The sequence below is a fragment of the Geotrypetes seraphini genome, chromosome 10 (genome assembly GCF_902459505.1).
Source record: "Geotrypetes seraphini chromosome 10, aGeoSer1.1, whole genome shotgun sequence".
In the NCBI taxonomy this organism is placed as follows: domain Eukaryota; kingdom Metazoa; phylum Chordata; class Amphibia; order Gymnophiona; family Dermophiidae; genus Geotrypetes; species Geotrypetes seraphini.
The window spans coordinates 87,419,656-87,445,515 of NC_047093.1; the positions used below are offsets into that span (position 1 = coordinate 87,419,656).

General features: G+C 40.3%; 1 protein-coding gene across 10 annotated transcripts in view; it reads left to right on the forward strand.

The window, feature by feature from the left end:
• Window positions 1–25,860, forward strand: part of ASTN2 (astrotactin 2) — a 1,902,914-nt gene that overhangs the window by 1,842,913 nt on the left and 34,141 nt on the right. For all 10 annotated transcript variants that reach the window (XM_033961675.1, XM_033961676.1, XM_033961677.1 and 7 more), the window contains one exon: window positions 16,779–16,879. In XM_033961675.1, coding sequence (XP_033817566.1) covers window positions 16,779–16,879 — 101 coding nt within the window. The remainder of the gene's footprint in view (window positions 1–16,778; window positions 16,880–25,860) is intronic.

A 25,860-nucleotide genomic window follows, 5' to 3' on the forward strand; every position in this document is an offset into this window, starting at 1 on the left:
TCCAAGGAGGTGCACAGCCGGCCAGGTCCAGAATCTCCTGCGCTGCTCTAAACAGCACCTTAGCGCGGCTGCCGTACTTATCCGGAGCAGAGTCGGCAGCTGTGCTGAAGTGCAGGAAAGTCCTACGATGACTGCGTCTACCACCTCTGCTCCGGAAGAGGTAAGTGACGTTGGAGGGGGGTGGACCGGCAGCCGCAATCATCGTGGGGCCTTGCTGCAACTCCCTGCATCTGCCCGCCCACCCCCCTCCGACATCACTTACCTCTTCTGGAGCAGAGGCAGCAGAAGTAGTCATCGAGGGACCTTGCTGATTTGGATGGAGAGAGAAAGGAGCATAGCAGGGTAGTAGAAGGAGAAAAGGGGGGTCAGGGTGGTATGGAAGGGTGGTGAAGGGAGAGAAAGTGAGTCAGGGTGGTATGGAAGCGTGGTGAAAGGTGAGAAAGGGGTCAGGGTGGTATGGAAGGGTGTGGAGGGTGAGAAAGGGGGTCAGGGTGGTATGGAAGTGTGGTAGAAGGAGAGAAAGGGGCAGATGCTAATGGAATTGGTGTGCAGGGAAAGAGGAAAGGGACATAAGGGGGAAGGATACTGCATGGAATTGGGTTGGAGGGAAAGAAAGGGTGCAGATGCTGATGGAAGTGGGGGGAAGGGAGAGGAGAAAGTGAAATACCAGACCATGGGGGTGTAGGAGAGGGAAGGAAAAGAAAGAGATGCCAGGCCATTGGAAGAGGGAAGGGAAGAAGATGGATGCCAGACCAATGGGGGTGAAGGGAGAGATTGAAGGGGGTGGCATAGAGTTTCTGGAAGTGGAATAGAAGGAGAGAAGATGCTATATAGAAGGGGCAGAGAGAGGGTAGACAGTGGATGAAAGGAAGAGAGTGACAAGAAGATGAGGAAAGCAGAAACCAGAGAAAACAAGATAGAAAAAAATTATATTTATTTATTTATTTATTTTTTTTGCTTTAGGGGAGATGCATCACTGTTTCTGTATTGTTGCATTGTATGCAGAGTCCAGCTTCTTGGTGCTTCAGTTTAACCTTTGTCTACGTATTTTTATTCTATCTCCTCATTTACAAAACTATAGAGCGTTTTTTAGCGTTGGCATCTGAGCTGTTACCACCGTGGCTAAAAACCACACTACAGTTTTGTAAAAGGGGGAGGGGTTAGTTTGTGATTACATTCTAGGCGATGGGGTTTTCTGTGTTCTGTGTGTTCAAAAAGACATGGTTTTCAGTTAGGTTTGATTGTGTAGGATTGATCTGTACTAGTCTGGCTTGTTTAGTTTTACAATGGGTGTATTGATGTACTGCTCACTGCAGTATGTAAGATGCTGCCTTTTCCTAGGTATTCATGTGTGATCTGTGGATTGTTACTAAAAATCATGTTTTTCATACAGATGGGTGGGGGGTGTCAAAAAATGATGGGCCCCGGGTGTCACATATGCTAGGTACGCCACTGCAGTTGTGTTAGTCCTTTTTTCTCAATGTTTGTTTCAAAACATTTTTGGAGTTTCCTAATATGAAAACCTTTCAAACAAAACTTGGAAAACTAGGTTATTTGCCTCTTTGATTTAGAGCCAGGAGATCATCTTTCTTGAGCCTAAAAAGATCATTGTTTCATAAACAATGCACACCATGAAACTTGTTCATTAAAGAGAACATCTCATACTCTTTAAAAGATAAACAAAAATTCAAATGCTTGTCTTAAATGTCTCTGATATTTAATATCTTTATAATGCGTTTTTGGTCAAAAAATCAGTATGTAGAGGCCAGTTTTTAAAACCATGCACTCAGTAAATAGCAAGTTACTTGGATAAAGTGGCCTAGCTAAAAATTGTCCTCAGATCCACAAAAAATATACTCAGGGTTCAGGAAGTGCTTACATTTTAGCCACATTCAAAAGGGGTATTCCTAAAAGCTTGTTGAGGTCAGAAGAATAAAATATGCATGGTTGGAATTTTCAATTTGTGTATACAGTACTTTTTTTTTTTTTAACCCTTTCCTTGGCCTACAGAAGAGATACAAAAATCTTTGGGTACTTTGTCACTAGCAAGTGCATAAGCAAATGTTGAAAAGAAAATTTATACATGCGGAGAGACATTTTTGATAGGACATCTAAATTCAACCCCCACACGTCCAGATGTCCATAAAATAAGACAATAATTGAAAACATGTTCAAAAAGAATAAGATGTTTCATAAATCAAATAAGCATCTGAAAATTTGCTGTCTAAGTCCCATTCTACAGGATATTCAGGTGTTTTGATTATAGGGCCCAATGATGTCAAAATATAATAGCAGTAGTAATAGGATGTTCTTGATGTGCTGCATGCCTATATATAGCCCTGCATGTGGAACAACATTTGTTTGTGGGGATTGATGATTAATATGGGAGAGAGAAAAGAGGTACTTATAGAAAAAAATCAAAAAAGAGACTGAGAGAGTGACCGTGAGAGATAGAGAGAGTGAGAGTGAGAGTGCTAGTGTGTGTGAGAAAGTGTGAGACTGACAGCTAGAGAGAGTGTGAGAGACAGAGAGAGAGCACCACCCTTAGTGTGTGAGCAAGTGAGTGAGTGTGTGAGCAAGAGAGTGAGAGAGGATGGGGAAAGGTGAGAGCCAAATTATTCACAATAAGAGATTGAGGCTCTCCTGAGTTGTCCCTCCTTTATAGGAGACACTTCTTCAAATTTTATGAGCGGATTCCCTCCCCCCTCCCCCCCACACACAATGCCTCCCTGAGGGCCTGATGATTTACCCTCCACTATCTAAGTTCTAGACACAGGCAGCTTGTGCTCCTTAGAGCCTAAGGAGCTGTCAGGGGGCCCACATAACACCTATGGCCTCCTAATATGAGGGGCTCCAATGATGTCAGTCCCCACTAGCCCCCCCACTCCCTGCAAGTAGCCTGTCACTATTCGTCTAAGGTCATGTGTGAAGCATAGCACAGCACGTCACAAGTAACAATCATGTACAATATGTGAAGCCAAGAAAGCCCATCACCTGACACCATTTTCCACTAACTTGTGTCTTGCAGGTAATTTGGGGTCCTCAGGTTGGGTTACCAGTTGTCCAGATTTACCCAGACATGTCCGGATATCTGGACGGTTTCCTGGACTGGACAGAGTTTGTCTGGGTTTTGGATTCACTCTCTCCAGTTCAGCCCTCACCCTGGAAATAAATATGGTTCTCCCATCGGCCTATCCTCACACCCATGTACATCTTCTGGCATCGCAATTTCCAAACTTTGGACAGCCAACATCCGGCAGTGTTAGCAACCTGATCTTGCTGCCATTGGCTTGCCCCAGAAGCCTTTACTCTGCAGTGACTTCCTGTTCCCATGTAGGTGGGACGCTGTAGAGCGAAGGCTTCTGGGGCAGGCCAATGGCAGCAGAATCATGTCGTTAATGCTGCTGGTTGTTGGTTGCCCGAAATTTGAAATTGCAGCACTGAGGAGGTACGTGAGGACATAGGAGAAACTCAGGTGGGGGGCTGGAGAGACATAGAAGTTGCACTGGGTGGTGGGGCAGGTTAGGGGCAAGACTTGGAGGCAGGCGCAGGGCAGGGCACTTTAGGTGGAGCATGAGTGGGTCATTGGCAGAGCCAGGGTCAGGGTCGGGGTCCTCATCTGGTATATGAGACATTGCCTCAAAGTTCGACGTAACTACCCCCTACAACCTCCCTGGCCCCCATTATGTCCTATATGTGATATACCCACCTCTTCTCTGCACCTGCAACCCCCCAGAACCTCAATCAATGAGGTGGCATGGGAAGGATCGGGGGAGAGGGGGAAGAAATCATATATCCACTAGTACCCATCAGTTTCAAAAGATACATTCTCCTACAAGCTCATATATTGTTCATTGCTGTAATTGGGGAAAAAATAAACAGTCACCACAAATACCAACAGTAGGCATTGAACCCCCAAACCTTGGCACTACAACACCTCAGCCCAAACCACTACACCACACAATCAGCTGACAGAAGGGAAAGGGATGAAGGATAGTATAATAACAGAGGGCACTTGCTATATTCCTGGCCCCTCAAACTGATAACCCCTCACACACCCCAAACCACACTCATTGCATACACCACAGGTTGGGATGCTGCTTTGCAAGACATTTTTGAAAGTCCAAAACCAGTACCCAGTACATATTTACAGCACAAGGCCTCCCCTAAAGCCTCTCTCTCTCCCCCTCCCCATCCCACAGAATCCCACCTATAACCATATGTGCATCTCCCTTCCACATGCACCCAAAAATAATCTTTATCAGTTAGCATGACTCCCACACACAGACTGGTACCCAAAGATCATATCCCCTACCCTCAAACCACAACCATGCCATCTACAAAGGGAGGCCTCCACAGTTGGGGCAAAACACAAGCTTCCCTGGTGGGTTTCAGGAAGCATCAGAATATATATGATTCCCAACATGTCTACTCCCACAACCCTGTCCAAACCCAATGGTCCCAATGGTGCATTATTGCTGGACTACCCCACCCTCTGTTGCAAACTGCCAGGCCACCCATCAGGGTTTTATGCTATGATATCGCATTGATTCCACCCCTCAGATCTGGCTCCCTGATGCCTGAACCCCCCCCCCCCCCAAGAACTATATATTGGCCATTCTCTGCCTCTTGACCCTCAGCAGCACTACTACGCAACCCATGTTTGTTGTGATCACTCTGACTCTATGTCTTTACCATACACAGGGCAATGTGAGCAGGAGGAAGAGTGCCAGAAGGTGGAGAAGGAGGGCCAACAAACTGAGGAGAAGGGCCAGGAGGAGCAGGAGGTGGCCCAGGAGGTAGAGGTCTACCTGAGTGCCTAGGAAGTGCCACTCTAAGGCAACGAGGTGGAGGAGGACCCCTGGGCAGACATGCCTGCCCTAGAGGGTAAAGAGGAGGAAGAGGAGATGGAGGAGCCTCAGGGCCCACCCACCCATCCCCAAGAACCTGCTGCTGTGGCAGCATCCCCTATAGGGATTATTTCCCAAGTCCCATATGCAACTCCTGTAGCAAGTCTCAGTCATGCTTAAAGACTTTCTGCAGGAGTTTCAGCAACACAGGCTGGTCATGGGTCAGATACTGAGGCTCCTACATCAGGTGCTGAAGGAATGCCAGCTGCCTTGGCAAGAGACAGACCCAGAGGGGCACAACAGTGAGCATACTGGACAGGCCAGCAGTCCATCAAGGGCCAGCTCCTGTCTCCAACAGTAGCCAATTCAGCTCACAAGTATCTGACAACATCACTGAGGACATGAGACCTATACTTCCCATATCATGTGGACTTTACCAACTGCATTTTCATCAGGACATATGGATATATATGGTGGGAAATTATCAGCCTAAGTGATGTTACTGCCTGCTAGGCTAAATGCTGTCACTACATTCTCTGCCAATAATTGCAAAAGTTGATGTATGAGGGTAAAACAAAAAGTAAAGGCAAAATGCATTTAACGGCTTTAATAGGAATAACTGTGAGGAATTGAACATATCGCTTTTACACATAGTCCCCATTCAAGGCAACACATTTGCTGTATTATTCAACTAGCTTCTGCATTCCTGCAAAGAAGCTTTTCAGCTGTTCCTGAAGCCAGGTGAAAACCACTTCCTTCATGTTTTTTCTTTTGCTTTCCGGGTCACAGTCTCGTTGTCAGTGACAATTCTCTCAAGAATACTCTAATCTTCTTCATACCATCTTAGGAACTGGGTCGCAACCTCCACACACAGTTGCTTGTGCAGATCAGTACTGATCTGCACAAGCAACTGTGAACCGAGAATTTTCTTCTATCATTTAAATTTCATTAGCAAAGCAGAGCACAGCATAAGGCTTTAACACATATTGAAGGTTTTTTGCCAATGAGGTGACCGCTCGACCACTTCTTTGTAACCTTTTTGGTTGAGGTGGGAGGGCCCTTTCTGAGGCTTTTTCCTTCATTTTTTGATTGAGTTTACAGCCTATGCTGTTCTTATTTTATATCATTGGACATTACCACCATTACTATTGAAATAAAATCTAAGTCACTTTCAATGTTTAATAAAATTTGGTCCCCTCAGGTTAAAGGGATACAAAAGACTCAAGCTACCTTAATGCAAGATTGATTATTGTTAGTGAGGAAAGTTGAAAAAATGGAAAATTACACTAAAATGTTAAATTTGAGAATACTTAACTTTCCTAAAGTACTAGCAATGTCTCCTAGAGATTTATTTTATAAATTTCTTAAGGAATCGTTTAAATACCCGGAGTCTGCACGTCCACTTTTACACAGAATATATTACCTTCAAGTATCTAAGAAGGTCTCTCAACCTGAGGTCTCACCTGATCCAGCGAGTCTAATGGACTTAACAAGAATATTAGAAACCTCAGAGGACGAAGCCATCTCATACTCTATACTTCTGGTGACTTGTCTTTCAACAAGACAAAGAGGCTGTTTTTTTAGGCTTAAAGAAGTGACCTTTATGGACTCTTAAAATCTCCATGTTCCCAGATGTTTCAAAGTTAACACAGACCAGAAGGAAAGGGTTCTTACAATTGACACATTCTGTACTGTCGTTGGGAGCTAAATTTCAGCTTAGATATCCCTGAAAATGTTTGATCCTTTTGGATCAATATTCGTATATTTTTTTGACTCCTCTCAGTTACGGTTTTTCCTAGAGGGGAAAGGAGTAATTCCTTCCAGTTCCTCCACGGGGACGTAGTCCTTAAAATATTGTAGAAGATGTAACACTGCACTATTGATATTATTTTTTAGGTTACCTTTGATATCTATCAGATCCCATGATGGAAGATGAATGGTTTCTCCCATAATGTGGGCTTTATTAGAGAGACTGATAATCTCATATTGAGTTTTATTTTATCTCTTGTTTGTTTCCTGTTTAACTTGTGTGTAAGTCTCTCTTTTTTCTTTATAAATATATTGGAATTTTTATATTTATAATTGAATAAATAAATAAAATTTGATCCTTTATAAATCCCTGCTAAGCTATCTGATTTCACCACTTTCCCCGGTAACAAATTCTAAACTTTAATTATACGTTATGTAAAGGAATATTTTCTCTGATTTGTTTTAAATCTACTACTTAGTAGTTTCATCGCATGCCCCTTAGTCCTAGTATTTTTGGAAAGAGTAAACAAGCGATTCACATCTACCCTTTCCGCTCTACTCAGAATTTTATAGACCTCTATCATATCACTCCTGAGCCGTCTCTTCTCCAGGATATCCTACGAGCCACACCCTAGATGTCTAGAAACAGCTATATAAATGTCATTTTCAATTTATTTCTGTTGTTAGTGAACATGGTACCCAAAAACAGAGGAAGCAGGATCAGCCACTCAGCTGCAAGCCCAGGGTAGGATTAAGGGGTAGGAAAAGTAGGCACATGCCAGGGGCCTGAAAATGTCAGGGGGGCCCGCTGGTGTGGTGCTTTAGGGCCATTTTTAGGGGAGGCAGAGCAGCTGCCCTGGGCCCCACAGCTCCAGGGGTCCCCGCGGTATGGGCATTTCTTCCCTTTGTTGGCCCATCTCCCTCCCTTCCCCTCACTTTCGCTGTCACCTTTCCGTTTCAAAATTGATGTGTTTTTTTTTTTCAGACAGGCCCCGGCATTGACAGCAACCGTTCTCTTGAAAGTGGCTGTTCAGCCCAAAGCTTCCCCTCTGATGCAGCTTCCTGTTTCCGCCTAGGTGGCTTGCGTCAAAGGGAAAGCTTTGGGCCGAGCAGTCATATGCAAGAGAATGGTTGCTGTCGATGCTGGGGCCCATATGAAAAAGAAAACATCAATTTTGAAATGGAAAGGTGACTGCAAAGGTGAGGGGAAGGGAGGGAGAAGAGGCCAACCAGGGGAAGAAGTTAAGTGGTGCTTGAGGTTTAATATCTTGAGCCATCAGGAGCGTATGGGAAAGCAGCGGTGAAGAGGTGAGGGAGCAAGATAACTCGATGGAATTGGGGTGGAGGGAGAGAGAAGGGGGCAAATATTCAATAGAATTGGGTTGGAAGCAGACAGAGAGAGAGAGAGAGAGAAGCAGGCAGATGATGGAAGTGAGGTGAAGGGAGAGAGAGCAGGGGGCAGACGTTGGATATCAGTTAGGAGGAGAGACAGGAGGCAGCAGATGCTGAAAGGAAGTGGAGAAAGAGAACACATACTGGATGGAAGGAGGGAATAAAGAAAAAGGGCATATGCTGGATGGGGGAAGAGGATAGAGTTAGTGAGATACTGTAGGGGTGACAAGCTATGGATTTGTAAATTTTTTTTTAAATTTACATCTGCTATCTTTATATTTTGTACAGTATTAGGGGATATGCACCACTGTTTCTGTGGTATTTTATTGCATGCAGAGCCTGGCTTCTTTATGGTTCAGTGTTTGTATACATATTTCTATTCCTCCCCCCCCCCCCTCCACCTCCAGCACTAGGCCAGCACCAAAAGGCAAAGAGCCAGCCAAACGGGGCCATGTGAAAGATGACCCAATCCTGGGACCTGACCCATGCCAGCCATCTGGACATCCCATGAAATAGTTGGCATTCCACAAGGCTGTACCTGGGTCAGACAATATAGAGGATGAAGACTCTGGCAGTGACTCTGAGGCTGCAGAAGCTGCCTCCTGTACTTCTGTACCAATAAGAGGGGTATCATGGAGGGCTCAGAGGGGATGGGGAGGGAGGGGCTGAGGGAAGGGGAGAGGGAAGTAGGCAGGGGGCTCTGGATTTAGGTCTTACTGTGTGGGTGTTGGGGGGCTATGTGTTGGGGTGTTGTGGGAGGTGGTGGGGATAGAGGTAGAATTACTGGGGTTTATAAGAGCTGTTCAGCATTAATAAACCTGGTCACTGACCTTTACTGGAAGTTTATATTAAACATTGTCTGGGGCGGACCCCCCTCTGGGAATACACCCTGGTAAGCTATGTGAGGGGGCAAATCCTCATCATCTGGTTCCAGTGACTGCTGCTGGTGTTGGGGAGTTTAGGAGGGGCTGCCTTTTTTGGAGGTCAAGGTTATAGAGCCCTCCAAAAAAGGCCATGAATATCAGAGTCACCTTCTCTGGTTGGTAGAGCAGCTCCCCTCCCTACTGAATAGTCAAGGCATCTGAAGCAGTTCTTGAGTGCTCAATGATGGCATTGGTGCTCCTATGTCACTTATTGTAGTCCTCCTCTGTGGCATTTTGTAGGTACATGATGGGTGTCATTAGCCAGGCTCACTGTGGATATCCTCTGTCATCTGTGAGAGGGAAACAGAGAGGTGTAACAGAAAGAAAAAAAATAATAAATTTAAAACACTTACATGGGAGAATCCGGAGGGAAATGCTGAGAGCTACTCAGAGGCTGGGCTCATGTACAGCCTAGGAGCATAGGAGCTGCAGGGAGATCAAACAGAGGCTGGAAGCTTGGGAGAAGCTGCATTTAATAGCAACTGTCTCATTAAGAGACCATTATTGTGAGCTTTTTCTTTCATGGGAGGGTCAGCTTAGGGATTAAAGAATTATATGTTCTTTTGCATATTTAGTTAGAAATACATGGCCTTTGCCTAAGAAGACACTTACTTTAGTCTGCATTCATCAAGGGAGGTTAGGGTTTTGCTTCCTTTCATTTGTTTACAGATAGGATAGTAGCAAACATCTGGATCTTCAGAGGAGCTGCTGGCTCCAGACAGGTGGTAGGAGAACAACTCAGTGGTACCCAACACAACAAAGCGGTGATACTGGTAAAAACAGGATTTAAAAAAACCTTTATTTTTATATTTACACATATACAAGGTCTGACAATTAAGTTCATGAACTCATCCTAGAAAAAAGTGCTACATACCTCATTGTTGAATATCACTATGGTTACCTTCGAAGTACTCCCTTGGGAAGCTGTACACTGATGCCAGCACTTAGTCTACCCTTCAAAGCAATTTTGGAAGTCTTTTTCCTGAATGGTCATCAAAATGTCTTAAGGTCAATATTTCCTTTATCTTCGGGTAAAGAAAAAGTCATTGGGGACTAAATCAGGTGAGTAGTGAGGGTGTTCCAATACAGTTATTTGTTTACTGGCTAAAACCTCCCTTACATAGTGCCATTTGAATTTTGAACTAGTGCATTTTTGTGATGCAAGAACCATGAGGGACCATTTTTGCACACACCTTTCTCATGCCAAGATTTTCAGTTAAGATTTTCCTGTTTCTCTATCTTGGTTTGCTATGCTTCTCACAGTAAGCCGACAATTTTGACACACAATTCAACAAATTTTTTCAATGTTTTTGTCAGTTTTGCTCATTACTGGCTGCCCTGACCTCTCTTCATCAGTGACACTTTCCATACCCTCAGAAAAACGTTTAATCTATTTGTACACTGCAATTTTCTTCATGGCATTATTCCCATAAACTTGGACTAACATGTCCCTGATTTCATTTCCACTCTTGCCAAGTTTATAAATTTAATGTTTGTTTATTGCTCTAATTCAAGCTCTGACATTCTTATAATGGCATACTAAAACATGCAACAACAATGATGATCTCCACTCAGTAAGACACCACCATACGTTGACACAAACACAGCTGTGAGACACTGATATACCAAGGTTATGAAATCTTACTGAGCTGTTTGTACAGTGCTGCCAACGTAAGCACATGGTGGCAAGTTCGTCAACTTAATTGTCAGACTTCGTATACACTTTTTTGTATTTTATTGAACTTTGGGACTAAGAAATGCTCTCTGGTTTTAAGAGTCATCTAGTCAAATACCTGTGGTTCTAGAAATCCTGAAACAAAGTTGGTATTAAGTTGAAAAGCATGATGTGTTTGTTTGAGGTTTGAATATTATTATTATTACTAACTATAATAGTGTAATCAATGTAAATAGGATCACACATAAATGGTAAATTAGCTTTGCTATTCATTTCTATTTAAATTTAATTTACCTTCTTTAAAAAAAAACATCTGATAACAACAATTGTTGGACATAACTATTTAGTTTTCTTTCACACTCAATTGTTATTGGGGTTTTTAAGTTGCAATAAATAAATACAAATATTTAAATGTGTAGTCTCTGTGTTGGTGTGAATTGAAGGGGAAACCTATTGAAACATCTGACCCTGATTATAACATCTTATACATTTAATTGCAAAGATTAATGCTGGCTTTTACAAAGCTGCGAGCCAATGAGGTAAATGCTCCGACGCTCATAGAATTCCTGTGAGCACTGGAACATTTAACTCACTGACCCGCCAACTATATTTGAAATCCCCTCAGGTCACTTTCCTGTAGATTCCAGAATGCTATTAAATGTAGCCATCATGGGTAAAGACAGAGTATTGGGCACACACATCCACTATTTTCCACAGGCTAGGGTTATCAGATTTTACTATTGTCAAATCTGAATCCTTGGCCCTCACCCCCAAGCCTGCCCAGTTTTACCCAGCCCCGCTCCGCTCCACCTAGGCCCACCCCAGCCTAACCCCCTCAACCTGTTCTCATGCTTGGAGCTGTGTCGGGAGGGCATCTGCACATGTGGTGTGACGCAATGATGCCACAAGCATGCGCACACACACAAGATGTCACCACATTGCATCTGCATGTGCACAGATGCCCTCCTGATGCATTCCTGAGCTAGAAGCTTTTCAAAACCCGGATAAAGTGCCGGGTTTTGAAAAGCCGTTCTGGTGCAACATTTGTATTACGATTTCCATGTAAATGTTTGATTAACTTTAAAGGAGTTAGATATATTTTCTTTGATTCTTCACAGTTATCTAGATTTATTATGAATAAAGAGGTTAGGACAGCTAGTACCCCTATAGAGAAACAAGAATAAGTGCTCACAGTTAATACATTAGGTCCACTTAAGATCTTCCATTATATTGCCTATGAATTAACTTTCTTTGAATTATGCTCAGATTTTGAAATTCCTTCTCCAATATTGTGGACTAACAAACAGTTGAAAAAAAAATGTTTATTTCCCTTTTTCTGTTTACTGGATACTGTTGATTGCAAAATGATTGTTGTTTATCATAAAAATGTGAAATTCAATAAAGAATAATAATATAAATAAGGTTTGCCATTCTTTAGCCATATAGAAATCATCAGGTTCCATAGTATGTACTGTATATATTCAAGGTTGCTCTCTCTGTTGTAAAATTTTTCTAATACCACCCCCCTCCCTGTGAATAATGACAGAGAGCAAACTTGAATATTAACAGTACATTCTGTGGAACTTGATGATTTCTGTATGGCTATAGAAATCACTAACTATAATGGTGTAATCAATGTATCACTCAATCAATGGTGTATCAATCAATCCCCAATCAATGTATCAATCAATCAATGGTGTATCAAACAATGTATCACTATCATATTTACATTGATTACACCATTATAGTTAGTGATACATTGATTGATTGATACACCATTGATTGAGTGATACATTAGAAACATAGAAACATGATGGCAGATAAAGGCCAAATGGCCCATCTAGTCTGCCCATCCGCAGTAACCATTATCTCTTTCTCTCTCCGAGAGATCCCACGTGCCTATCCCAGGCCCTTTTGAATTCAGACACAGTCTCTGTCTCCACACCTCTTCTGGGTGACTGTTCCATGCATCTACCACACTTTCTGTAAAACAGTATTTCTTTAGATTACTCCGGAGCCTTTCACCTCTTAACTTCATCCTATGCCCTCTCATTGCAGTTTCCTTTCAAATTAAAGAGACTCGACTCATGCGCATTTACATTACATAGGTATTTAAACGTCTCTATCATATCTCCCTCTCCCGCCTTTCCTCCAAAGTATACAGATTGAGATCTTTAAGTCTGTCCCCATACGCCTTATGATGAAGACTACATACCATTTTAGTAGCTATCCTCTGGACCAACTCCATCCTTTTTATATCATTTTGAAGGTGTGGCCTCCAGAATTGTACACAATATTCTAAATGAGGTCTCACCAGAGTCTTATACAGAGGCATCAATACCTCCTTTTCCCTACTAGCCATACCTCTCCCTGTGCAACCTAGCATCCTTCTAGCTTTTACCATCACCTTTTCAACCTGTTTGGCCACCTTAAGATAGTTACATACAATCACACCCAATTTCCGCTCTTCCGTCATGCACATAAGCTCTTCACTCCCTAATCTGTACCATTCCCTTGTGTTTTTGCAGCCCAAATGCATAACCATGCATTTCTTAGCATTAAATTTTAGCTGCCAAATTTCAGACCATTCTTCAAGCTTCGCCAGGTCTTTCTTCTTGCTATTCACACCATCCGGCATATCTACTCTATAGCAGATTTTGGTATCATCTGCAAAGAAGCAAATCTTACCCGACAACCCTTCAGCAATATCATTTATAAAAATGTTAAAAAGAACAGTCCCAAAAACAGAACCTTGAGGTACACCACTGGCAACATCCCTTTCCTCAGAGCAATCTCCATTGATCAAGTTTCAAGTTTCAAGTTTATTAGGTATCTTGATTAATCGCTTAATCAAACTTCTAAGCGATGTACACACTAAAATTTACATTTGTTAGGCAACAGTACAATACATACGAATATTTAAAAAGACTAAATTACACTCAGTTTAACATACTCTTAACATTAGGTAAGGAGGGGTGAAATACAATTCATTAAAGTAAAGAGAGACATTCAGGGAAAATACACGAGGGTAGTAGTTAAAAAATATAATAAAATAAAATGGAGTAGTAACCTAATAAAATTAGTTTGCAAAGGCATCTTTAAAAAGAAAAGTTTTTAAGTTACTTTTAAATTTTCCGAATTCCTTCTCCTCCCTTAAAAAAATAGGGAGGGCATTCCAAGCCTGTGGTGCAGTACATGAAAAAATAAATTGCCTTCTCGTATTTATACTTTTCAGTGAAGGAATAGACAATAAGTTTTGTTCGTTAGATCTTAAAATTCTCCTTGCAGAATATGGAATTAATAACTTAAATAAAAAAGTGGGGGTCATATTATATAGAGTTTTGAAGGTGATTATACAAAGTTTAAAGGTTATTCTGTGAATAACTGGAAGCCAGTGAGCATTTTTAAGAAGTGGTGTTACATGGTCAAATTTTCTGGATTTGGTTATTAATTTAATTGATGCATTTTGTATAATTTGAAGATGTTTTATTTCATGTAAAGCAATTCCTTTAAATAGAGAATTGCAATAGTCTATTTTAGACATCACCAAAGAGTGAATCAGAATGTTAAGTGACTTGGGAATAGAAATTTAGAAATAGAGCGAATTTTACGTAACCTGTAAAAGGTAGTTTTCATGATGTTACTAATATGGTCTTGAAAAGTAAGTTTATTATCAAAAATTACCCCTAAAATTTTAATATTTTTGACTGATTGTAGGGGAACGTTTTGAATAGCGACAGGAGTAACAAGAGGGAAACTGTCCTTCCATGGAAAAAGCATGACATTAGTTTTTTTGATATTAAGTGCCAATCTGTTTTCATCCAGCCAATGATAAATTTGGTCAAGTTTTCCATTAATACCCGAAATTTCAAGTACATTATTATTATTTAGAGGATGCAGTAGCTGAATGTCATCAGCATAGGCAAAGACATGAAAGCCTACAGATTGGCATAATGTCAATAGTGGTGCAAGAAAAATATTAAAAAGTAAGGGTGAAAGAATAGATCCTTGGGGAACCCCATGTGCAATGTGTGATGGTTTAGAGGAAGATTAATTGAAAAGAACTGTGGATGTGCGATCACTGAAATAGGATGTAAACCACGCAAGAACTTCATCTGTAACCCCAATAGATTGGAGTCTGCTAAGAAGAAGTTGATGATCAATCATATCAAATGCTGCTGAAAGATCAATAGAAATTAACAGCACCGATTGATGATGATTTAAGAAATATTGAATAGAAGTTGTCATGCCAATCAGGGAGTATTCTGTGCTATGGTGCTGTCTAAAACCAGTTTGATTCGGATGTAACACGTTAGTTTTTTCTACAAACTCTGAAATTTGGTTGAAAACAATTTTCTCTGTTAATTTTTCTAAAAAGGGGATGTTAGATATTGGTCTATAATTGGATAGGTCACCATGACTGATATTTTTATCTTTAATAATGGGACGGATGTATGACTTTTTCCAATCCAAGGGCACAGTGTGTTGGTTTAAACTTTCGGTAACTAATGTATGAATCAAAGGTCCAAAGATGTCAAAGTATTGTTTAAGAATAAGTGGTGGTATTTGATCAGCTTTAGAACCTTTGATATTCAGAGTTTTAAGAATAGCTTCAATCTCATTTAGACTAGGTATTTTAAATTTTGAACATTTAGAAGATAGTGAATCTGGATTAACCTGTTCAAGATCTTTTGAAAGTAGTAAGTTATTTGTCACCTTCCACTCAACCAGTTCTTGACCCAGCCCGTCACTTTGGGACCTATCCCGAGGGCACTCAGTTTATTTATTAGACATCTGTGTGGAACACTGTCAAAGGTTTTGCTAAAATCTAAATACACCACATCTAGTGCACATCCTCTATCCAATTCTCTGGTCACCCAGTCAAAGCAATTGATCAGATTTGTCTGACAAGACCTACCTCTAGTGAATCTATGTTGCCTCCAGACCTGCAATCCACAGGATTTCATAAACTTGACCATTCTCTGTTTTAAAAGTGTTTCCATTAATTTGCTTACCACATTGATTGAGTGATTAAGTCATACATTGATTGAGCAATACACCATTTAGAGATACATTGATTGAGTGATACATTGATTGATACACCATTATAGTTAGTGATACATTGATTGCACCATTATAGTTAGTGATTTCTAAAGCCATATAGAAAATAGCCATATAGGAAATGGCCCAAATTTAGTTCTATGAGAGTGATAAGTGTATATCCGATGAGGCAGCCAGTCAGGCAAAGTGTGGTGCCCTTGTTGGGATTTTATATGGGCAGGAGAATAGCAGACTGATCACTAAAGCGTGTACCAGGATGTTAAGTGGGATGTTAAGTGTTGAATATTGCAAATGGAATTTGCCCCTTGAATAAAGGAAGGCCATTGCATATCCCTTGAAATGAGATATAAGAAATTTGAGACTTTGGCTATGAAGGCTGATACTGAAACTATGTAATTGGTTTTAAGCTCTTGCAATGCATCCTCAGAAACCTTGGCTCCCTTTCCAATTCATTTCAAGAAGTTACTTAGCTGCTGCTGCTATTTCTTTTGGGCAGATTAAATGGACCATGTGGGTCTTTATCTGTCTTCACTTACTTATTTTTTACTATATTATTTTATTTCGCTGATTGTCCAGCTTTTTTTTAGTGTAAAACACCTAGAACTTTTGGTTATCATTATTATTATTATTATTATTATTATTACTACAGTAAAACCTTGGTTTGTGAGCATAATTTGTTCCAGAGCACTCGTACATCAAAGCAAATTTCCCCATAGGAAATAATGGAAACTCAAACCCAAAAACTTTAATACAAAATAGTATACTTACTTGTATTTAGAACAGTCACTACACTCCTGCAGTATCAGAGAGAGAAGAACCATCGGCTCAGTTGTGATGTGTGTATACTGTATGTACTTGTATTGCAAGACATTGCTTGTATATCTAGTCAAAATCTAATAAAATGTTTTGCTTGTCTTGCAAAACACTTGCAAACCAAGTTACTTGCAATCCAAGGTTTTACTATACTATGTTACTATGAATATGAATGGCTACTCCATGCATAACATGTCTTATTTTATCAGAATGAATTTCTCGAAAGAAACTTTGGCATCCATTTACCACCACCTTTCAAGTCTAGTCATTCTTGAAAAGTCAGTTTTTAATTTTTTTCACATTATCATTTTTCAGGTTTACACTGTATGCAGTGGATACACGTGGACGACACTCTGAGCTGAGCACTGTGACCCTACGAACCGCCTGTCCATTGGTAGACGATACCAAGGCAGAAGGTATGTATTTGATACTTCTTTCACATTTTTTATTTTATTTTATTTTATTAAAAATGCAGTATTCCTGCTATTCCTTACCAAAATCCAAGAGTGCAGATCTTGGCTCACTATAACACCGAAAACCACGGACACCTGGAAAGTTGCTGTTATTCATTCAAAAATAACAAATTCTTCTCAATCCACTAGTGACATCACAAATTTCAGGCTCGTTGCTAATCTTCTTTTCATAGTTAAGATTGCTGAAACAGTAATCCATTCTCAACTCTCAAATTGAATTACTGAGACAAATATATTTCATCTGAATTGGACAGGATTTTGGCAGCACCATAGCACTGAAACATCACCACTTACATATATTGCCACCTTGATCAAATACAATCAGTTTTTCTTTTATTTCAGGCTATATATTTAGACCAATATTTAGCCAGGCCCAAATAAGAGTTATGCAGGCCCAGACTGAAAATTGGGCTGGGACCCACAAGTATTTTTGTTTTAAAATTTACCCCTCCCCCAAAACCTCTGATTCCCTGGTCCTCTCAAACCCCCACCAAGGATGATCTCTCCTCCCCACTGCCTGGCTGGTCCCCACTCTATCCCTATGTCTTGGTAGGCCTCCATGGGCCTACCTAAATACTTGGTGATTTAGCAAGGATTTTCATGGGCAGGTCTTTCAAAATGGCTGCCGCAGCCTCTCATGGCAACTCGCAGTACTTAAATTGCCATGAATATTGGGCCCACTGTATATATGACTGGTTTACATCCTATTCCAAGGACTGGAGCTTCAATGATCAGTTTCAAAACTTCTTCTCCCAGAAATTGTCACCTATCTCTGGGGTCTCCCAGGGATCAATCCTAGCTCCCATACTTTTTAACATCTTTCTGGCTCTTTTACTCACTTTAGCCCAATCACTTGACTTCACCATATACAGTACATATATGCTGATGATATTCAGGTCCTTATCACTTTAGATCTCTTGAGCCCCTCCAACATCCACAGTATCAACACTAAATTGACACAAGTCTCAAACTTGCTTTAGGATAATAAATTCATCCTAATCCCTTCAATCTAAAAGCCTTCTTTTTTTTCTGATCAGGATAATATCAAGACTATAGCACTAGATATAGCAAATCTTCTCTCCAAACCATATTCTATAATCATGTGCCTTTACGAACACAATCCAAATTATCCATGTCATTAAAGCTGTATGACCTGCTTTTCTTGTTATGTAGTTTTTATGATGTTTTAAATTTATGTGTTACTGGGTGCATTTTTTTTCTGGCTTTTGCCAGAGAGGTTCTGTTTAGTGATGGTTTGTTAATTTATGTTTTGTATTTTATTGTATTTTAGTTGATTATGTATGTAACTTTGGAACCCGCTTAGCATTGTTAGATTTAAGAACATAAGCAGTGCCTCTGCTGGGTCAGACCAGAGGTCCATCACGCCCAGCAGTCCGCTCACGTGGCGGCCCATCAGGTCCAGGACCTTATAGTAATCCTCTATCTATACCCTTCTATCCCCTTTTCCTTCAGGAAATTATCTAATCCCTTCTTGAATCCCAAAACCGTACTCTGTCCTATCATATCAAGCGCATTCACCCTTTGGGTGAAGAAGAACTTCCTAGCATTGGTTCTGAATCTGTCCCCTTTTAATTTTTCCGAATGCCCTCTCGTTCTTGTAGTTTTTGAACGTTTGAAGAATCTGTCCCTCTCCACTTTCTCCATGCCCTTCATGATCTTGTAAGTCTCTATCATGTCCCCTCTAAGTCTCCGCTTCTCCAGGGAAAAGAGCCCCAGTTTCTCTAATCTTTCATCATATGAAAGGTTTTCCATACTTTTTATCAATCGTGTCGTTCTTTTCTGAACCTTCTCAAGTAACGCCATATCCTCCTTAAGGTACGGCGACCAGTATTGGATGCAGTACTCCAGATGCGAGCGCACCATCGCCCGATACAACAGCAGAATAACTTCTTTCGTTCTGGTTGTAATACCTTGAAGGATATAAATATTTTAAATTAAAAAAAATAAATAACCCTAATGAAATAATGTAATCCCTGGATATGGCCAGGCTCTTCTAAATTATAAATCACATTGTATTCCTTCTGGGACATATTAGTGATCCATAAATACTAATGTAATAAGAAATTCTTTGCAACACCTATCCTTCACCAGCACATTTTTTTAGAAAGACTACTCCACCCTCCCACACTAACATCCTGGTACACTCTTTAGTGATCAGTCTATTGGACTATTATAATTCTTTATATGAGGGACTCAGGGTAAAGAACCTTTAATGCCTGCAACTAGTCCAGAATATGACAATTAGGCTGATTAAGAAAGTGCACAAGTATGACCACATGGCACTGCACTTAAAAACTGCCCACTGACTCCCCCTTTCTCATTGTATAACCGACAACACAAAATTTCTACTTCTCATGAGCCTTGGCTATCTTCCGTGTGTCCTAACACCCTATTCCTCACCTAGTTCACTTAAGTCATCCCAACAAAACCGCTTAGTAGTCCCCACTTTTAGAAAAATAATTCATAATATCTGACATTCTGTCTTCTTTGTCCAGGGCTCTGAACTATGGAATATGCTTCTAGTGTACCTTAGAATGCAGCCAATCCTTGAATATTTCAAGGCTCAACTTAAGACATTTGTTTTTACAGATGCCTTCAGTTAGCCCCACTGACTCTCTTTGCATAGCACTGTAAGCAAGTCCCTGGTAACATAACCTCTAACCTCAAGTGTTTCCTACCCTTGCTCTCCTATCTAATATTGTAGTTCCCCATCCTTCCCTCTCTAGTCATGTCTATCAACCCTATTGCCACTCAGATGGTCCATTTGATGGGCAGGATAGTCAATTTTAAATAAACTTGGAACATGAAACTTGACAGAGATTTAGAAAGCAAAATGAAGGCATGAGAAACTGAGGAGGGAATAAAAAGTTTACATGAAGTGCTAATAATGAGAGATTGAGCTAAGCGAGTATGTGAATGCTCATGTGTCTGCTTGTGGAAAAATTTAAGAATGCACGTAAAGCAAGGTACCAATAATATGCTACAAAATAGAGAGTGAAAACATGAGTTAGAAAATCTGAGGAGAATTAGCTTAAGGGCTTATTTAGACAAATGATTTAATGTTCATTACTACTACACGTTTAAAACGATAACCATTTGCAATGCTGAGACATAAAGATAGAAAGGAGTACCTATGTTGTACTCAGATCGGGTGTAATTTAGATCAGTGCATGTCTTTTGGTAGAGCTTAAGCTCAAACCACCTCCGCCCACATCATCAGCTCAAAAAACTTCCGCTTAGAGTGACTAAATGCAAGACGCTGGAGAGATTGACTACGCAACAGTCCAAATTGTGTAATGATAATATGAAAGTCCAAGAGCCCTGAAGAAACGGCTGATACCTGTGAAACGTTGGCTACATATGAGACATCATAAAATTCTGATAGCACAGAATTTAAAACTGTTGCTTAATATCCCAATCCCTATTGAAGAATTTAAAAGGCATTTAGTCACTCTAAGCGGAAGTTTTTTAAGCCGATGATGTGGGCGGATGTGGTTTGAGCTTAAGCTCTACCAAAAGACCTGAGGCTTTTCCTAACTCAGCTTAGGTACCAGTAGGCATCATAATGTTAGGTGCCAGTATATTAGGCCAGGGTTTTTCTGGACTAATTTGCTGGTGCCTAACACAGACATCTACTAACACCTAAGTCATTCCCTACCCATTCTCCACCCCTAACCAAGTTCACTTTTCAAGAAGGCGCCTTGCTAAATTCCATGCAGAACTTAAATTAATTGTTATTTGTAAGTGTCTAATTCATGTTTTAACTGTATCATTATTGGACTGTTATTTGCATAGTAATCCCAGATAAGTGAGGAGAGCAGTGGCCATATTTGCTAAACACATGCTAGCTAGAGTGAGAGCCTGAGAGTGGTGCTCTCCCACCAGGTTTTTCACCCCTTTAATTCTGACAATCAAATACAGCTTAGATTACTTCTAAGTCTGGAGAACGGTGTGATCTCCACAGTGTGGACACTCCTAGCTTAGATGTGATATGTTAGTGGAGTGAGAAGGAATGTACAGGCTTGAACTACATTGAACTATCATCTGACTGTAAGTTGTTTGCTTTGTTATTAAAGAACTATTCAATTGCTTCAGAGGAATGAGGGAGACTAGAGCATCAAGGAGTGTTGGTCTCAACATATGCCACCTACATTTCTCTATATAGATTTGGCTGGCCAACTTAGTTAACAGAGAAACAGAGAAAAATTAAGGCAGAGAAAGACTATATGGCCTATCCAGTCTGCTCATCCATGCCATCTATTATCCCTTCCTCTCCCTTAGAGATCCTATGACGTTAATGCTGAAAATCAGTACCAGCAATTAAGAAGGTAATTGTTTATAATCTAATCTAATATTTTATATTATATACCGTATCATCCCTAAAACTATAGGGCTCGACAATATTCCGATCATGTCCCCTCTCAGTCTTCTCTTTTCAAGGGAGAAGAGGCCCAGTTTCTCTAGCCTCTCATTGTACGGCAATTCCTCCAGTCCCTTAACCATTTGTGTCGCTCTTCTCTGGACCCTTTCGAGTAGTACTTTGTCCTTTTTCATGTACAGCGACCGGTGTTGGACGCAGTATTCCAGGTGGGGGCGCAGAATATTAGGTATCCCCAAATCCTAATGGGTTTTTTCCTTTCCCCAAGAGCATGTTAGTGTAACGAGTCCTTCTTGGCTTTTCCATGTATTTCAGTCATGTCTTGTCTTGTTTATTGGTCTCTCATATTTTATGGGTTTGTCCCCTCCCCTTGCTCTTTTATTGTAAACTGCTTAGACTTTAAACTTGTTTTTATATTTCCAGTATGAATATATCAAATAAACTGAACTGAACTGAAAGATATCCCATTCTACTCGACCACCTCTATAATCCCATCCACCTTTGATTCACACTTCCTCTCCCTCTAGTTTTACACTCACAAGCAAACTCCCTTTTTCTCCCACATCATCTTATAAATTCTTTATCAGAAGTGCACACAGCTTTTGCTGCACACTTTTCAGTTCCTTTGGAGACTTGTCTCCCTCCTCCTCTATCTGTTTGCAAAAAACAGGATGTGTGTTTGAATTTCTGGCCACCCTTTATTCTCTATCCCCACTACATTATCTAATTTTGCCTGCAAATACTTGATAAACCTCCCCTTCAGAACTGGATTTTAAAAAAGGAACAACCAGGTACATTAAAAGGTTCCTCTAGCTATTACTCTCACCCCTCTTGAAACTATATAAGTCATTATATCTTCCCCTATTCTATACCTCATCAAGCTTCCTAAATCCAAAATAACAAATATTTATAAAGAATAATAGAATAATTATTTTAATGAAATATCAAATAGTAAAGTCTTTAATTTTTTTTTTTTGAAAGACCAAAAAAGACAGAGACATTCCTAAATCTAGCGGTAATTCATTCCAAAATAATATAAAAAGGAATGAGGAAGAATGAGAAATCCAAGTTTTAGACTGAATTCCCTTAAAAGAGGGAAAAGATAAAGTGTAAGCACATTTCGACTTGACTTCTAACCTAGATTTAGAGCCTTTTTCTGTAGATTCTTGGAACAACATGAGTATACAGATACTAAACAAAATGGCCCCCATCAAATTAAGAAGAAAGAGAAACAAAAATTTAGAAGGCTGGTTTGACAACGAGCTAGGAACGCTGAAACGGGAGCTAAGAAAACTTGAAAGACAATGGCTGAAATCTGGAAACAGCAAATGGAGGGCGAACTGGAGACTAAAGTTAAAAGAATACAAAAAACTTATAACAATTAAACACACTAATTTTTATGCCCAAAAAGTTGGTTCACCAAACATCAACACTAAAAACTTTTTCAATCTAGTAAACAATCTCTATGACACACAGGGCATTTCCCATTCTACCTCAGACGTCCACCCCCCCCCCCCCCCCCTCATCTGCTGATGCACTGGTGAAATTCTTTAACAACAAAATCACCAATTTGAGATCCAAACTGCCAGTCCCCTCATTCAATCATTTGAACTACCCAGTAGCGCAATACAAAGATGAACCTAGGGTAGACATGTCCTGGAATAAATTCATCATTCCTACTTGGGATCAATTCTGCAAACTTTACACAAAATACGCTGATTCTTACTGTAGACTAGACGGTTGCCCACCAAACGTTATGAAAGCTGCCTCTGTCACCTTCAAAGCTAAGTTATATAACTGACTTTCTTCTCTATTACTGACTAGTACATTTCCTGAGGATTTAGGTCAGATCCTGATCACTCCGATCATAAAAAAACCGAAAGAATCCAACAAGCTGACAACAAACTACAGACCAATTGCAAGCATCCCCTTATTTATAAAGCTGATGGAAGGCCTAGTCAACCAGAACTTAGTAATGTATTTGGACAACTTCAGCATACTGCAAGAGAATCAGTCAGGTTTCCGTTCAGGTTTTAGTACTGAAATAGTTATAGCCTCATTACTAGATCTCGTCCATAATTTATTCAGCCAAGGTTCTAGTGCACTAGTCTTACAACTAGATCTAAGCAGTGCCTTTGACTTAGTCGATCACGACATTCTAATTGACTATCTGGAATCAATTGGACTTTCTGGTAAAGTGTTAAATTGGTTCTAGGGTTTCTTGAGCAAACGATCTTACCAAGTCTACAATGATAATAAACAATCCTGCAGATAGACAAACACTTGCGGAGTTCCGGAAAGTTTCCTTCTATCCCCTACCCTGTTTAACATCTACCTTGCCTCATTAGGGAATCTATTGCAAAGCTTAAAAGTCAAATTCTATATCTACGCAGATGACATCACTGTAGTTCTTCCCCTCACAAATCTAACTTCAGAGACAAAGAATCACCTGGCATTTGTCCTAAAACAAATCAAATTATGGATGACAAAATTCAAACTGAAACTCAACTCAGATAAAACCAAATTTTTTCTGGTGAGCTCTAACGATAAAATCAAAGATTCAAAAATTTTCTTGAATGGACAGGACTTCCCTATTGTCACACGGATTTATTGACTAGAAAATGCTTCTCGACATTATGGAAACTAAGAACCATCAGAAAATACTTTGCTGCAACACAGGATTGTAGGGGATCCAAGATGGCTGCACGTTAGTTCTGGCGTCTCTTACCTCTCCTGTGGAGCCAGCTATTTCCTTGCTGTTCTTCTATATTGTGGTTTCCTCTACGGAGATTTTTTCCTTCAATGCCGCACACTAAAAGGAAGGGGGTTTTGAGAACGGCTTCCTCCCAACTTAGAACCTCCACGCCGGTGCAGCAACAAACCCTATAGAGATTCTTGAGCCAGCTCACAACCCCGGAACCGGGAGAAGAGGGCCCTGTTGAAAGTTTGGACGATGGAGCGTCCAGCTTCTTAGGGTATCCAGTGCACCGTCATGTCCGATGTTGGCACGGGTTGCCCCGACAGGGGCTCTGGGGGTGGAAGTCGCAGACCAGGACCTGAGTCTGGAGGAAGGAACACCCGTGGGAAAGACAGCCAAGCCATTGACTCTGGGAGTGCCAGCGAGTTTGCCGCTGCTTCAGATGGAGATCATTTGGCAGGTCTTGCAGAGTTTCCACATTAAGCTGACAGAATCTTCATTAGAGGTACTCAATCTCTCTGGGAAAGTGGATAATTTGACTAAAATAACTGAACAAATTAAACATGAATCTGCTGAACAAATAACCTGTGTTAAAACTGAAGTTAAAGATTCAAAGGAAATAACATCAACGTTGGTTAAAGATAAGACTTATGTGAATTTAAAATTGAAACAATTTGAGAATTTTAATAGGAGGCTAAATCTACGGATACTAAATTTTCCAAAATCTCCGGCTTTAAGCCCTCTTGATTACTTTAAAAAATACTTAACTGAAATCCTCAAAATCCCTCAACAAGCTATTCCTTCTATAAATAAAATATACTATATTCCTAGTGCTGCAACTAAGCCTGTTGAAGGAGAGAATCTGGTGGTGGAAGAAAATTTGACCGCAATGTTGGAGGTCCTGGAATCCTTTGCTGATATTAAAGAAAGGGGGACACTATTAGTCTCCTTTGTATTTGAACAAGACCTAAATCTTATAATGAAACTTTACTTTCGGAATCTACACCAAGACTTTTCAGGACAAAGAATTTGGATTTATCCCAATGTATCTAAGATACCACAGGACCGCAGAAAAGAATTCCTGGCTATGCGTGACGAGACAAAAAGTTTGGGGGCTTCTTTTTTGTTGGCATATCCTTGTAAATGTTTGATTCGTTACCTGGGGATTAAGTACACTTTCTTTCTACCATCACAATTGAGAGCCTTTCTGGATCTCAAAAAGATCTCTAGAGATAAATAATGTATTCGATCTGCTGGAAAGAAAATAATTGGGGCTGTTTAGCGTAGTCAACTTTCCTAATAATAGATTTCCTGGGGGGTTTTTTTCTCTCCATGGAATTATGGATCTCCCTCTCTTCTAATTTAGTGGTCTAAGTATAATAATTGAAATGCCACATTTATAATTTTGTCTTCTTTTGATGTCTTTTACTTTCTGTATTTCTTCAACAAGTGTATTACTTGTGACTTTTTTACAAAATCAATAAAAAATTAAATAAATAAAAATAACAAAAATACTTTGATGCAGCATCATTCCATTTAGTGGTGCAATCTTCTATTCTAAGCATGCTGGAATATTGCAACATCATCTAACTGGGAACATTCAAGAAAACCCTTCTTAGACTCCAAATTATTCAAAATTCGGCAGTACTCCTGATTTTCGGTTTAAAAAAATGGGAACACATAAGTCCCTATTATCAAAAACCGAATTGGCTGCTCCTCGAAGCAAGAGTTTTGTTTAAATTTTCTTGTCTCTGCTTCAAATCAATCTTTGGTTTGGCCCCTATATACTTGGTTTCCCACTTTAATCTGGGTTATACTACCAGGCCC